This window comes from Diabrotica virgifera, chromosome 3 (genome assembly GCF_917563875.1).
Source record: "Diabrotica virgifera virgifera chromosome 3, PGI_DIABVI_V3a".
NCBI lineage: Eukaryota > Metazoa > Arthropoda > Insecta > Coleoptera > Chrysomelidae > Diabrotica > Diabrotica virgifera.
In genome coordinates this window covers 201610035-201626038 of record NC_065445.1, presented here as the reverse complement: position 1 = coordinate 201626038, position 16004 = coordinate 201610035, and the positions used below count along the sequence as shown (strand labels likewise).

The following is a 16004-nucleotide window of genomic DNA, read 5'->3' as shown; positions in this document are numbered from 1 at the left end:
TAAAATTCGTAATAACTACCTCCCAAAACTCACCAAATTTGATTTTCATAGCTCAACTGGTCTTAGAGCAATAAATAAATTGGCAGTTTGAAATAAAAATTTCAACACCCCGTATCTTCGAAACTAAGCATTTTCGGACATATGTTTATAGAGCAAACTGGCATTAATTTTTCATGTAGAATTAGCCCTTAAAATTTTTCATACTAACATTATTTACTAACACCCTGTATGTTATGAGGATTTTAAAGATATGAAAATTGGTGTGGAGAAAGAGGACAAAAATAAAAAGGTGATGGTTTGAAAATTATGATTGTATTGTTTATATCTTTGCCGTAAATTCCGGTCAATTTTGACCGGTTGTATCTCAGGAACCACTCGTCATAATTAAACGTTTTTTCTTTTAAAAGAAGCGTCCTGCCGCTGTCTTTCGAATACCGTTTTCACAATTTAATTTAGTTTAATATTTCCCGAGATATTCTATTTGTTTATAAACCAAAAAATTGTTTATAATTTTAAAATATTCCTGAGGCCGCTTAAATAGTCCAATTTCAATTCTGTAAAGTACATTAGATAGGTGTAGTGTCTTTTTATGAAAAAATCATAGTTATTCTTATGCATCATAATTATTGTCGTTATTATAGCGACCGTAAATTTTTAATTAACATTTCAATTGTTGCTAAACTGTTCATTCAATTTCCATCGGCTTCTGGAATTATAATATATACGGAAAGGGCTTTTAAGTTACCAAGTTATTTAATTATTGATTAACAACTACTTATCTAAAAGTTTAGTTGAAAATTAAAGATTTTGTTGGAAAAACCCGCTTTTTCCGGGGAAAGTTTTCGTCGAAGTAAATCGGAAGAAACGCGTCTCTGTGCAGAATTTAATTGCGGTGAATTTTTATTTGGGTGTTTTTGGTCTAAAGTTAAAATCTTTGGAGTTATAGAGCAAAAATTGAAAAAAAACACGATTTTCGGGCGCCATTTTGTTTATAAAAAAAAGTAGCACACTATCTGCGGACTTTGCATATCTATATTATTAATACATACAATAATAAGATTCGATTCCAGCAATAAAATTGCTGGTAAATAACTTTTCCTTGTATTTTGCTAATTAGCCCAGAGTATTAACAGATGGAATAAAGACACAAATACCCTATTTTCAGTTTCTGTTTAAGTCAATTAGCATTCAGAGTTTGTACCGTAAAGACGAAAATACACCATTTGTTCATTTATCGTGATTTTCATTGTAATACTCCCTGAAACTTGAGATAATTACCTTTTCCGCAAATCGCCAGGAAATTTTGACATTCCTGTCAAAATTTCTTGAAGAAAAAGTCAGGACTTCCTTACTGTAAGGAAATGTCATTTCCTTACTGTAAGGAAATGATATTTCCGTACAGTTGTTAGTGTTCTACATAAATGATAGAAAACACATTGCTATTAAAACCTTGTAAATTACCTTAATCATTAAATTTTCTTTATCTGGAGCTTCCTGGATAAATTTTTCAATTTCTTCCTTCGTTAAAATCTTAGATTTCTTTGCCCTATAACCCTGAGCTTGCCGTTTCAATAAAGAACGAAGTTTTGAGTATGTAGATATATCTACACTGTGTTTAAGTGCAAGGGTTGACTTCAGCATTGAATAATTGGCCCATAATGTTGAAGTTTTCATCTTTAAACAAAGGTCTAGGAAGTATGCCATTACAACATTTTCTGAGAAAGAACTCGTATTTTTACTCATGCGATAATCCATAAAACGTCTGTATGCATTTTCGTACTTTTCTCTTGATTTCTTTGGCAATAATTCTAATGAAGCAGTATTCACTGCCTCAACCAGCTCTGGAGGAGTCCCAGGAATGGAAATTTCATCATCACTTATCATTTTACTTTCGAGAACACCAGCAATTAAATTTATAAGCGTCAAGTTTGACAATTCAACCTCAATACGTTTCCATAGTAACCCAAGTAATTTTATTAGGAATTTCAAAGCACCATTTATTTGGGAATAAAATTATCGCGTTTTATTTAAATCAATCAATATCTGTCGAATTTTAAACGATTTGCGGAAAAATAGTATGTTTATCTCGTAGGAAAAGCCACATTCCTGGACTCTGTGTTGCTAAGTCTCGGCTTGCGCCTCGATTTAGCAATCTTCACAGTCGTCCAGGAATGTTAAGCTTTTCCTACCCGGTAAACAATGTACTATAATTAACCTTTACAACTGCCATTTTCGATCTAGAGTGTTTAAATTTGTACGGGAGCTTAAGAGTTCTAACAGAATATTATACTTCAATCCAGTTTTTCTTGACACAATCGACAGATTTTTGAGTGCCACATGTATTAAAAATAAACATGGAAACATTTTATGAATTAGGTACTCGAATCATATAAGGTGGGTACGCAAAAAAATAACGCATTCTGTAAATATAAATATATTTATATAATATTATTACGGGCAGTAGTAAAAATTCAGTACTTTATACATCTTTTTTTATATAGACCATTCTGTATAATATATGTACATAATTATACAACACATTATTTTTATATTTATATAAATTCTGTACAAAATAGTGGTTTATTCTATTCGGATTCCAGCCCGTCGAGCATTCCTAAATTTAATAATTTCGTGTTTGACTAACTTCACTAGCAAAAATAAAGCACAAACATCAGAGATCATCAACATCACGAAGACATTCCTCCAGCCGTAACCCTTCACGAAACCGGCTAAAAGAGGACCCACTGCTGCACCTGAAATCATTTTGTATATTAGTTAAATTCAAAAGGGCATTCTTTAGTAAATTTATAAACATGCTCCAGGAAAAAGGGGCAAAAATGTACCATGTTCGGGACACTTGACCAGCCAGGTTGCAAATACGTTTTTTGGGCACTATACAGGGTGGTTCATCTTATTCGCCTCGGTCTCTGTACGGAAAACCACTTGATATTTTAAAAAAATTTCTTCACAGAAATATACAGAGCCTTTAATACTACAATGTAAAAATAATGCGAATTATACAGGGTGCTCCAAAAAGAGTGGTATATCAAAGTTATATTTTTTCTTATGGAATGCCCTATATCTGATGACATTACTGAATTGACCTTAAAAAATAAGCTATACTTTCATAAGGGTTCCCTATAAATACAGGGTGTTTTGATTTATTTCGAATGTTATGAAAATGTAAGGTTTTAGAAAAAAATAAATATCTACGAATTTAAGAATCAGTAACAAATTCTTTCTTGGATCTTAATAATAAACTATTTAGCATACTTAAACAGATGCTTACTTCAACAAAAATTCTTACAGGGTGGTCAAAATATGAGATTGTTCTATTAACAAATTCAAGCTGTAATAACTTACTTATTTTAAATAGAACACCCTGTATCTTACTAGTCTATCGCATAGAAAATTTACGTAGCTTTCAATTTATATTAGGGTTTCCTATACCTATCTTTTACAGGGTGGTCAAAATATTAGATTGTTCTATTAACAAATTCAAGCTGTAATAACTTACTTATTTTAAATGGAACACCCTGTATCTTACTAATCTATTGCGTAGAAAATTTACTTAGCTTTCAATTCTTATTAGGGTTGCCTATACCTATCTCCCTTCTTTTCTTAAATATTTAAAGATTTCCTAATTTGTAAGCTTTAAAAATTAGAATTAAGTACCTATGTCGTGGTTATGTACAACACATCACCAACACCGGAAATATACTTGAATATCTTAGTCAAGATACTTTCGTTAATAAAATTCACATTTTTATCATTTAATCACACAGAGTGTTCTTATTTTAAATGACATACTCGATATTCTATTCTTTATAATGGAAGATATTTAAAATCTCTTCAATTCCATGTAAACATTCTAAAGATACATGTTATCCTGTAAATATATTGTCCCATGTTATTCTGTAAATACCCATTTTTACATATTTTTGTACAATAGGCTCGTTATCGTCATAGCAGCCATTGCATTTAATTGTTTGTAATTGCGATTCAAAGATTCAAACAAAAAGTGGTGTACAAATTAGGAAATCTTTAAATATTTAACAAATGAAGGGAGATAGGTATAGGAAACCCTAATAAGAATTGATAGCTAAATAAATTTTTTACTCGACAGACTAGTAAGATACAGGGTGTTCTATTTAAAATAAGTAAGTTATTACAGCTTGAATTTGTTAATAGAACAATCTAATATTTTGACCACCCTGTAAAAAGATAGGTATAGGAAACCCTAATACAAACTGAAAGCTAAGTATATTTTCTACGCGATAGACTAGTATGATACAGGGTGTTCTATTTAAAATAAGTAAATTATTACAGCTTGAATTTGTCAATAGAAAAAATCTCATATTTTGACCACCCTGTAAGAAACTTTGTTGCAATAGGCATCTGCTTAAGTATTGTAAATAGTCAATTATTAAGATGCAAGAAAGAATTTGTTACTGATTCTTAGATTCGTAGATATTTATTTTTTTCTAAAACCTTACATTTTTATAAAAATCGAAATAAATCAAAATACCCTGTATTTAGGTATAGGGAACCCTTATGAAAGTATAGCTTATTTTTCAAGGTCAATTCAATACTGTCATCAGATATAGGGCATTCCATAAGAAAAAATATAACTTTGATATGCCAGTCTTTTTTGGAGCACCCTGTATAATTCACATTATTTTTAGATTGTAGTATTAATGGCCCTGTATATTTCTGTGAAGAAATTTTTTTTTAATATCAAGTGGTTTTCCGTACAGACACCGAGGCGAATAAGATGAACCACCCTGTATACCTAATATACAAAAATGCCCGTCACAGTTCGGACGAGAATTTTAGTTATTAACAAATACCTAAAGGTCAAAAATGGCAGTTTTTTTTTCGTTTAAATCGCTACTGGTAAAAATAGGGTAATTAAATATCTTATTTAGAGTATTCATCTATTAGTAGATAAGCAAAGTGTTAAAATGGCAGTTTCTGAATTTTGGTCCGATCCTTTTGTTGCTTCGGATATTGCAAAATAAGACTAAAATTTCGAAAATAAAAAATTTGATATAACTTTTGCGAAAATGAACGTAAGACTTTGGTATTACATGAAAAGTTGAGACAAACAGTCCATATAATGCACAAAAAATTTCAAGAGGATTCGTCAATTAGTTTAAATTTTATTTAATTTGTTTATCCCACGGAGTTTTTTTACCACATGAAAAAGAAGACCAATATTTTCATTATTTTTAATAAAATATCAACAAAATTTATTTTTACCATTGCAAAATATTTTAATAAAGTAAAGTCATTTTTGGCTTATAAATAAGTTGAGTAACTTTGTTAATGTTAACTGTAGACTAAACCCACTTTGTTATTAATTTGTAAAGCTGATATTTTTACACAAACTATCATAAAGAAATTGCGGCTATCAATTAAGGTCAAAGTTAAACATTTTTTTTTATTTAATTCACAGCTATTTTTTTTATAACAATTAAGCAACCTATGGTTCTTTTCATGAGGATTTTTCAGTGCGTCACAAATGACAGAAAAAAAGATAAGTCCGTGATAATCTACATTTATAACATTTATTCTAACATGACATTTTAGTTAAATTTAACAGTTGTCAAATTTTATTTGCAATTTTACATAAAAACAAATCAATTGTCTTTATTGCATTTATAAAATGGTATTTTCTTTGATTTCTATAGTCTTATAAATTGTACAGATTATATTCGTAGATATATTATACAGGTTGTCCCGAAAAGATTGGTCATAAATTATACCATAGATTCTGGGGTCAAAAACATGTTGATTGAACCTAACTTACCTTAGTACAAATGTGTACACAAAAAAAGTTATAGCCCTTGTAAAGTTACAAAATGAAAATCAATTTTTTCCAGTATTTCGAAAACTATTAGAGATTTTTTATTGAAAATAGGCATGTAGCATTCTTATGGCAGGAGCATCTTAATAAAAAATTATAGTGAAATTTGTGCACCCCATAAAAATTTTATGGTGTATTGTTCCCTTAAAACCCTCCCAAACTTTTGTGTACGTTCCAAGTAAATTATTATTGATGTACCAATAGTTAGACACGATATTTTTAAAACTTTTTTGCCTCTTAGTCTTTTTTCGATAAACCAGTTTTTATCGAGATGCGGATGCGGCTTCTTTTTTAATATGTTTACATAAGAATTGTATGGGGTTTCGTTCCTTTAAACCCCCAAATGTTTGTGTACGTTCCAATTAAACTTTTATTGCGGTACCATTAGTTAAACACAGTGTTTTTAAAAATTTTTTGCCTCTTAGTATATTTTCATATTATAAAAATTTAAATTATAGATTTTTCATATATTATTAACAGGTCTCTATAATCGTACTTAACCATATACAAATAGGTGGTGGATTTGAAATATATTCAAAATATCTCGATAAAAACTGGCTTTTTGAAAAAGTACTAAGAGGCAAAAAAGTTTTAAAAACACTGTTTAACTAATAATAATTTAATACGACCATACACAAAAGGTTTAGGGGGGTTTAAGGGAACCAAACCCCCATAAATTGTTTATGGGGTGCACAAATTTCACTATAATTATTTGTTAAGATGTTCCTGCCATAATAATGCCACACGTCTATTTTCAATAAAAAATCTCTAAGAGTTTTCGAAATATTGAAAAAAATTGATTTTCATTTTGTAAGTTCAAAGGGCTATAACTTTTTTATGTGCATATCTGTACTAAGGTCAGTTAGGTTCAATCAACATATTTTTGACCCCAGAATCTGTGGTATAATTTATGACCAATATTTTCGGGACAACCTGTATAATTAGTAAATAATGTTTTTTCTATTATCGACATTATCCATCTATCGACAACTAGAACAATCACCGAACTAGAATAATTACCAAAGTAATCACCGACGTGCCTTTTTTTCTGTCATATACAATTTAATGCGTTAGAAAGAAATCGAAAAACTGTGATGCACTGAAAAATGCTCATGAGAAAAAGCATAAATATGGTCTATTTTTAAACCAAGAGGATTAATTCAAATTTACCGCGCCGTAATGCTTGTTTGTAATTGGTCCAACCTGAGTCAAGTCTACTATGAAATTTTGACACTAATGACATTTATGAAATTTTGACACTACTGGCATTTCATAGTTTTTTGTGTTTTCTTGCGTTATTCCTTTAATGTTTAGACTTTTTGTATGCTTTTATATAAAAAGCAGTTGTTTTTAGAACTCTTTAGCGACGTATTAGTATAATATAATAATTTATGGATTAGCGTCGAAGGCCGATATGGTCAATCAAAAAAGAAGATGTATTTGGTGATTTTTCTAGTGACTTTCTTGGGTGTGAATTTGTCTTTTTAGTTTACTCCTCCTGGTTTAAAAACAAACCATAGCACCATTTTGAAGTTCAAGGTATAAAAGTTTGAGTACACTTTGAACTTCAACAGAGTAGTTAATAAATCTTTAAAAATGACGTCTTAACGAAATCAGCTCGGGATCAGTGGAAGGAAATTATTAAAATCCGTGCACTCAAAAAATGAAATTGATTCTTCAAACATATGCTGCGATTAATATCTCCGGAGCTTGTTGATGGATTTTGATCATTATATTTTTAATTTGTATGTACTCGTAGTCTTATAGAGTACGTTATGTAGTCATATCCCCACCGAACATTGCAAAATGTTTTTTCGAGTAAGTTAAAAATGAAACCACACAATACGTTAATCAAAATAATTGTGTGGTTTTATTAAACGGCAATAATTGCGTCAAACATTACTGGGACTATACTTGAGGAATCCATCTTTATGATGAACTCAGATATGATGACACCAGAACTAATCTTCACTGAGAAGATTAACACAATTATACCATCTAGAGAACAAAAAGTCCCAAATATTAATGGGGACTTAATATGGTTCATTGATGGATCTAAAACTGCCCATGGTACTGGATCAGGAGTCTTTGGGCAAACATGTAACTACAATAAATCTTACAGCCTAGGTCAAAATGCAACGGTGTTCCAGGCTGAAGCTTTGCTTCATTGCATTGCATTGATGAATTCATTGATGAAGACCCTAAAGCTAAAGAATCAACATTTCCACAGATAGCCTATCGGCTATTCTGGCTGTAAAGAACCCTCTCACCAAATCAAAACTGGTGAGAAACTGCAAAGATCTCCTCAATAACCTGGCACAAGACAATAAAGTGTCTTTAATATGGGTGCCGGGTCATGAAGGGGTGCATGGGAACGAACGAGCAGATATGTTAGCGAAACAAGCTCGAGAGAAACTTTTGAAGGCCCAGAACCTTTCTGTGGCATCACTAAAGATGCTATGAAAAACGAGGTTCAGAAATAGCTGATAAAGAATCATCAAAATAAATGGAGAACCACTCAAGGGCAAATTCAGACTAAAAAAATAATCAAGAATATTGATAAAAAACTTTCGAACAGTTTGATGAACCGCAATAAACGAGAGATCAAAACGGTCACTGAAATGGTGACTCGACATTGCCGTTTAAGAAATCACCTATTGGGACCGTGCAAGTTCGGCAAAGTGACCTCTATTTCTACGCTCTGTACTTTTATTCGCACTTTTAATTATATTGGCCAATTATATTAGTCCTGGTTGCTGGATAATTGTCAAGGCCATAGTCCAAAAAAATAATAAGAAGAAAAAATAGGATGCAGGTTATGTTATGCAAACGTAAACAATGGTATGTAGTAAATAAAATTAGTTATTAAAATGCAGTACTGGAAACAAAATACAATTAATTAAATTTACCTTTATATAATAATTGCATATCATATCAATATTGTGGAGCAATATATAATTTTTCTGCTTCAATGACAGAAGGTATGAAATATACGTCAATTTGACAATTTCAATTGACAATATGAATTATTTAAGATAGTTGCAATATTTCTCCGGACTCGCGCACAGTCGTTTCTCGTTTCCCTTCCAAGTACTTGCACACCGCGAATACAAACTAGGTAAGGTGAATGAACCATGGTGCAGAAAGTGCGAAATGGAAGAAGAGACTGCCATACACATACTATGCCATTGCAGTGTGCTAGGTGATGTAAGGCAGGACTTCACTGGTCAAATGAGGTTTGAATCAGAAGAGATTCTAAAACTACCAATAAGAAAACTGTCGGCCTTCGTTGAGGCCACAGGACTTATTAAAGTTTAAGGAGAAGAACAGGTTTTGGTACAAAGGTCTTATGACCAAGTGCCATAGACTAACTAGTCTCGCCTGAGTTAAGAAGAAGAAGATACCATTTACAAAGGAAGATTTTTACTTCTTAAGGGGAACGGAGCAAAATGCAAAATTTTGACGCATGTCAAAAATGACACAATGTGTTTTAAATGTATTCATTTTTTCGAATCCTGAATGAAAGACTACTTTATTACCTTCTTCTTCTTTTTATATAGACATTACTCTGTCTGTTATTCAATATGCCTCCAGTAAGTTGTCATTCCATCGTTTTCGTGGTCTTCCCACTGATCGTCTTCCTATTGGGGAACCGTCTCTCGCCGTCCTTACTACTCTATTTGTTGTCATTCGGCTTATGTGGTCGTTCCATTCTACTCTTCTGCTTTTCACCCAGTTATTAATGTTGTCCACCTTACATCTCCTTCGTATATCTGCACTTCTAGCTCTATCCCACAGCGTCTTACCATCGATTTTTCGCAATGTTTTCATCTCTGCTGTTTCTAGCATTCTTTATGTCCTGTCTGTATCAGGTCGTGTTTCTGCCGCGTATGTCATTATTGGTCTGATGACTGTTTTGTAAATTCTGCCTTTAACTTCTTTTCCGATGTTTTATTTCTCCATATTGTTTCATTCAGGCAACCTGCGGCTCTGTTTGCTTTATTCACCTGATCTTCCACTTCTGCTTCAAGCTTTCCGTAACTGCATAGTGTGATGCCTAGATATTTAAACTCCATGACTTGTTCTATTATTTGACCCTCCAGCTCTAATTTACACCTTATTAGATCTGCTGTTATAGCCATGCATTTAGTCTTTTTTGGGGAAATTAACATGTTAAATTTTCTAGCAGTTATATTAAATTCGTGCAGCATACGTTGTTAATCATCTTCACTTTGAGAGATTAGTATTGCGTCGTCTGCATAGCAGATTATTTTTAAGTTGTTTTTCTCCCATCTGGTATCATTTTTTTGTTCTTACTTTTTTTATTATTTCGTCCATGATCAGGTTGAACAACAGAGGACTTAGGGAATCTCCCTGTCTTATCCCATTACCAGCTTCAATTGGGTCAGTTAGTTCTTTATCTACTTTTACTTTTATTGTGTTGTTCTGGTAGATATTTTCGATCGTTTTAATTATTCCTAGAGGTACCTCTCTTGCGTACAATAAATGGATAACGTCCTTCAATTTTACCCTGTCAAATGCCTTCTTAAGGTCCACGAAACATAAGTATGCCGGTTTGTTGTATTTTAACGATTTTTCTTGAATCTGCCTCATTATAAATATAGTGTCGGTGCATGATCTTCCCGACCTAAAACCTTGTTGTTCTTCTGCTAATGTTATAATTTTATTCAGTTTGTTTGTTATTACTTTGGTCGTTAATTTTAGTGTTGTGTTTAATAAATTAATTCCTCTGTAATTATCCGTGTCCGATTTTTCTCCCTTTTTGAAGAGAGGTATTAGGATGCTTGATCTCCATTCTTGTGGTATTCTGTTTTGTTCTATTATTTTTTGGATTAGTTTTAATAATTGTTTGGTCAGGTCTTGTCCTCCATACTTTAGGAGTTCATTCGATATTCGGTCCTCTCCTGGTGATTTTCTATTTTTTAATTTCCTTAATGCTTCCGTTACCTCTGCTTCTTCAATATTTATTTCTTCGTTTGTTGTCACTTCAGGTGTTGGTGGTTCGTTATCGTTATCTTTAGCAAACAGAGATCGAAAATAGTCTGCCCAAGTTTTCTTCTGGATGTGTTTCGTTTTTATTAGTTCGTTCATCTCTTTTCTTTGTCCTCTGATCATTCTCCATATTTCCTTTTGTGTTCCGTAGAAGTCGTGTTCCATCTGTTTTGAGAAACTCTCCCAGTGTTCTCTTTTTATTTGTCTGACTAAAGTGTTTGTTTCGTTTCTAATTCTTTTATAGTGGTTGTATGCCTGTTGTGTTTGTTGTGTTCTGTATTGTAAAAAGGCTTTCTTCTTTTCTTCACATTTTATCTTAACTTCCTCTCGAAACCATGGGGTTTTCTTTTTTGATATATTGGTATTCGTTACTTTCCTCTCTCCAAGTGATTCTGTTGCTGCGTTAATTATGTTACTTTTGAGTTTTTCCCAGCTTTCCTCGATGTTATCGTTTTCTATTTCATTATCAGCAATCTTCTCTGATATTCTTTTTCTATATAAGTACTCCGTGGATTCCGTACTTAGTCCTTCGACTTTGATTTTTGTTTGTGTTGGTGCCACTCTTTTAGGTGTGAAGCATTTCATGGTGATTCTAATTTTACATAATACTAGGCTATGGTCACTACCTACATCTGCTGAGTTGAGGCATCTTACGTCAATTATTTTTGATGGATGTATATCTTTGTTACTTACAACATAATCTATCATAGATATTTGTCCACGGGTATTATTGAATGTATATTTGTGTTGGTCTTTGTGGTCAAAAAAGGTGTTGTTTATTCGAAGTTCGTTATTCGTACAGAAGTTTATCATCAGTTCTCCCTTTATCATCTTTTATTACCGAGGTCCGAAAGTCCCTTAGAATAAATAAAAGTTCTTTTAAATGAAATAAACTGCGCGTCATAGAAAACGGGCACCCTAAAAAATGGGTCATTTTTGATGTCGTGTATCTCCTAAACCTGTTGTCCGATTTAAGTGATTTTTTGAATATGTTATAGCCCTATTCTTTGTCAATATCACTGTATTAATATTTTTGCAAAACAGGTAAATTTTCATTATATACCAGGTGTACGAATCAAACTGTGTTTTTTTCTCAAAGTTCGCAACACCCTGTGGCATATTCTAGCATTTATAAAATACTGAAATTAAAACCCAACTATAGCCTCAGGTTTTCTTAACATTCTGTTTTTTGATTCATTCATTTATGATGGATAATACAGAAGTTATGTACTTTAACAACTAGGCATGCTCTTTATCAGTACAGGGTGTTTCTAAAGAAGTACGACAAACTTTAAGGGGTAATTCTGCATGAAAACATAATGACCGGTTGCTTTATAAACATATGCCCGCAAATGCTTCGTTTCCGACATACAGGATGTTGAATTTTTTCTTAAAAACTGACGATTTATTTATTGCCCTAAAACCGGTTGAGATATGCAAATGAAATTTGGTGGGTTTTAAGACGTAATTTTTTAACATTTTTTGATATACAATTAAGAATTTTTTATTCACCATTGGCGTACATACGAATAATATGATCGGTCATATTACCCGTATGCGCTCCATTAGTGAATATAAAATTCTTAGTTGAATGTCAAAAAATGCGCAATAACCATCTCTTAAAACCTACCAAATTTCATTTGCATATCTCAACCGGTTTTAAAGCAATAAATAAATCATCAGTTTGTAAGAAAAAATTTAACATCCCGTATCTCGGAAACGAAGCTTTTGCGGATTTATTTATTTATTAAGCTCAACAGGCCGTGAAGGCCTAGGGCTGAAAGATTTAATTTTTCCTTACAATTACTATTACATATTTATATATAATGCTATATCCTATACTACTATAATATATACAATATTACATTTGTTTGTATAAAACACTTAATACTACACTTAACATTATAGTCTTTCCATACATTTCTTCACCACTTCCTTCCATTGTTTTCTGTCCAAAGCTTTTTCTTTCCAGTTTACAATATTACTTTGTTTTAAGTCTTCATATACGCTGTCCTTCCATCTCCTTCTTGGTCTTCCTATTCTTCTTTTTTGTATTGGCTTACGTAATAGAACCATTTTTGGCATTCTCGCCTTTCCCATTCTTTCTATGTGTCCTAAGTATCGGATTCTCTGTGCTTTGATTGCCGTCGTTATTTTTGGTTCATTATATAGTTCTTCAAGTTCCTTATTATTTCTTCTTCTCCATTGACCGTCTATTTTCACGCCTCCATATATTGCTCGTTGTATTTTCCTCTCCCATCTTTCTAAAAGGTCTATTTCTGATTTTTTAAGCACCCATGTTTCACATGCATATGTAGCTGTAGGTCTGATAACTGTTTTGTAGATTCTTATTTTTGTTTTTCTTGACACATCTTTGGATTTCATTAATGGACGCAATGCTCCATACTTTTTGTTTGCTTTTGCTATTCTTGCTTTTATTTCCCCTTCCCCATGTCCCTTTTCATCTACTTTTACACCCAGGTATGTAAATTCTGAAACTCTTTTAAATGCGCATACATTTTCTCCTTCTATCTCCAATGTGAAATTGTCTTCATTTTCTTTATCTGTTTCTCCCATTATCATGTATTTTGTCTTTTCCTTATTTATGAGAAGACCAAAAGGTTTGGCTTGTTTTATTATATTGCTCATTAATTTTGTTAGCTCTTTCTTACTTGTCGATAATAATGTTAGGTCATCTGCGAATGCAATACATTGGTGGCCATTTTTAAAAATCGTTTCCTGTGTGCTTATTTTACTTTTCCTGATTATTCCTTCCAGTATTACATTAAAAAGAGTCGTTGATAGTGGGTCTCCTTGTCTTAATCCTTCCTTTGTTTCAAAATTATTTGATTTATGTCCCTTCCATGCTATTTCGTTTGTGGAGTTATCCATAGTCATCTTTACCATCCTGACGATTTTACTTGGTATGCCCATTTCTTTCATTAGTGCGTACATCTGTTGCCGCTTTACCGTATCATAGGCCTGTTTAAAGTCGACGAACAGGACGTATACTGCTATTTTATGTTCGTAGCACGTAGTTTGGATTTCTTTTAACGCAAATATTTGGTCTATCGTCGACCTATTACTTCTGAATCCTGCCTGATATTCGCCCAATATCTTTTCCGTGTATTGATTCAGCTTTTTTCTTAAGATGTTTGTCAATATTTTGTACACGACTTCTAGCAACGCGATACCTCTATAATTTTCACATCTCATTTTATCACCTTTTTTATGTATGGGGCATATCCTTGCCCTGGTCCATTCTCCTGGCATTCTTTCTGTTTCCCATATACTTTTTATCAGGCTATGTATCTCCTTGTGTAGTCTTTTTCCTCCTGCCTTTATCATTTCCGCCGATATTTCCGTTATTCCTGGGCTTTTATTGTTTTTTAGCCCTCTTATTTCATTTTCTATTTCTTCCCTCGTAGGTGTTTCTATTACTATATGGTCATCTTCAATTTCCTGGATTGTTCCCCTTTCTTCTTCGTTTTTGTTTAAAAGTTGTGTAAAATAAGTTTGCCAATTTCTCATTATTTCCCCGGGTTCATTTATTAATATTCCTTCCTCATTTTTCATATATGGGTTATGTTTCTGATATCCCCTTTCCATTTTTCTTGTTTCCTGGTAAAAGGATCTTATTTCCTTTTTTTGGAATTTTTCCTCTATCACTTTGAGTTTTTCTTCGTTGTATTTTCTTTTTTTATTTCTGCATGTTCTCTTCATAATTCTCTTCAATTCTCTATATTCTTGTGTGCTAATGTCACTATTATTTCTTAAGTTTTTTATTCTTATTTTTCTAATTTCTTCTGCTATTTTTTGACATTCCTCATCATACCATTCTTTTGCTTTTTGTTTTCTATTACCTTTAATTAATATTTCTTTACTGGTGTTTAAAACTGCTTCTTTTATGCTTTCCCACTTTTCTTCCGGGTCTAGTGTTTCTGGTTCTTCGTTTAGTCTGCTGGTTATTTGTTGTTCGTACTTCTTCTGTGTCATATTATCTTTTAGTATTGCTGTGTTGAATTGTTTTTTGATTTCTTTGTCCCTTTGATTGTCTTTCTTTATATTAGCATTTATTCTATAGGCTGCTCTTACCAAAAAGTGATCTGAGTCACATTCCGCTCCTCTCATACTTTTTATATTTATTATATTATGGGCGTGCTTCTTCTCTATTAATATGTGGTCTATTTGATTTATTGTCCTTTTGTCAGGGGAAATCCACGTTCCTTTATGTATATCTTTTCTGCGTTGGTATGTGCTTTTTATTACCATTTGTCTTTCTGTGGCAAAACCTATAATTCGTTGACCATTATCATTTGATACATCGTGTTTACTGTATTTTCCTGTTATATTTTCATATATATCCTCTTTTCCCACTTTAGCATTGCAGTCTCCCATTACTATTTTGATATCAAATGCTGGTAATCTGTCATATTCTCTCTCTAGTTGCTCATAGTATGCATCTTTGTCTTCTTCGGTGGCGTCTTCTATTGGTGCATGTACATTTATTATGCTTATGTTTCGTTGATTCCCTTTTAACCTGATTGTGCACATTCTATCTGATATCGGCTTGAAATTCATCACTCTGGTTTTCCATCTTTTCTGTATGATAAAGCCTGTTCCTAGCAATCTGTTATTCCCCCCACTTTTAAAAAATACTATATCATCTATTTCTACTATTTCTGTGTCTAATTGTTTTGTTTCTTGTAAAGCTAATATATCTATTTCATATCTTTTTGTTTCTCTAATTAATTCTTTAAGTTTTCCCGTTTCATAAGTGCCTCTTACGTTCCATGTTCCCAAATTAGTTTTCATTTTCTTGTTTTTAATCCCAATCGTCTCCTTGTCCATTGCCGTTGTTGCTACCGTTTCATTTACGTCGTTTAGTTTTTTTGGTTTCTGTTTTGGTTTTCTATTTTTAAGAGTTGTTGCTGATGTTTATTCCATGTCCATACCTCCTCATTTATTTTTATTTTTTGAAACCCTACCTTGACGTTTTTTCCTTCCAATTTAGCCTCTTTTGCCTTCGTTCTGATTTTACCCTGTATCATCCGTTCATTTTTGTCCATGTCGTCATTAATATATATTTCTTTTCCCTTTATGTCTCTCAATTTGCCTTTAT

General features: G+C 32.3%; 1 protein-coding gene across 2 annotated transcripts in view; it reads right to left on the bottom strand.

Moving 5' to 3' along the window:
• Positions 1 to 2418: 2418 nt before the first annotated feature.
• Positions 2419 to 16004, bottom strand: part of LOC126882307 (glucose-6-phosphate exchanger SLC37A2) — a 191249-nt gene continuing 177663 nt past the window's right edge. For both annotated transcript variants that reach the window (XM_050647173.1, XM_050647174.1), the window contains one exon: positions 2419 to 2753. In XM_050647173.1, the coding sequence (XP_050503130.1) occupies positions 2581 to 2753 (173 nt within the window). In that variant the 3' untranslated portion in view covers positions 2419 to 2580. The remainder of the gene's footprint in view (positions 2754 to 16004) is intronic.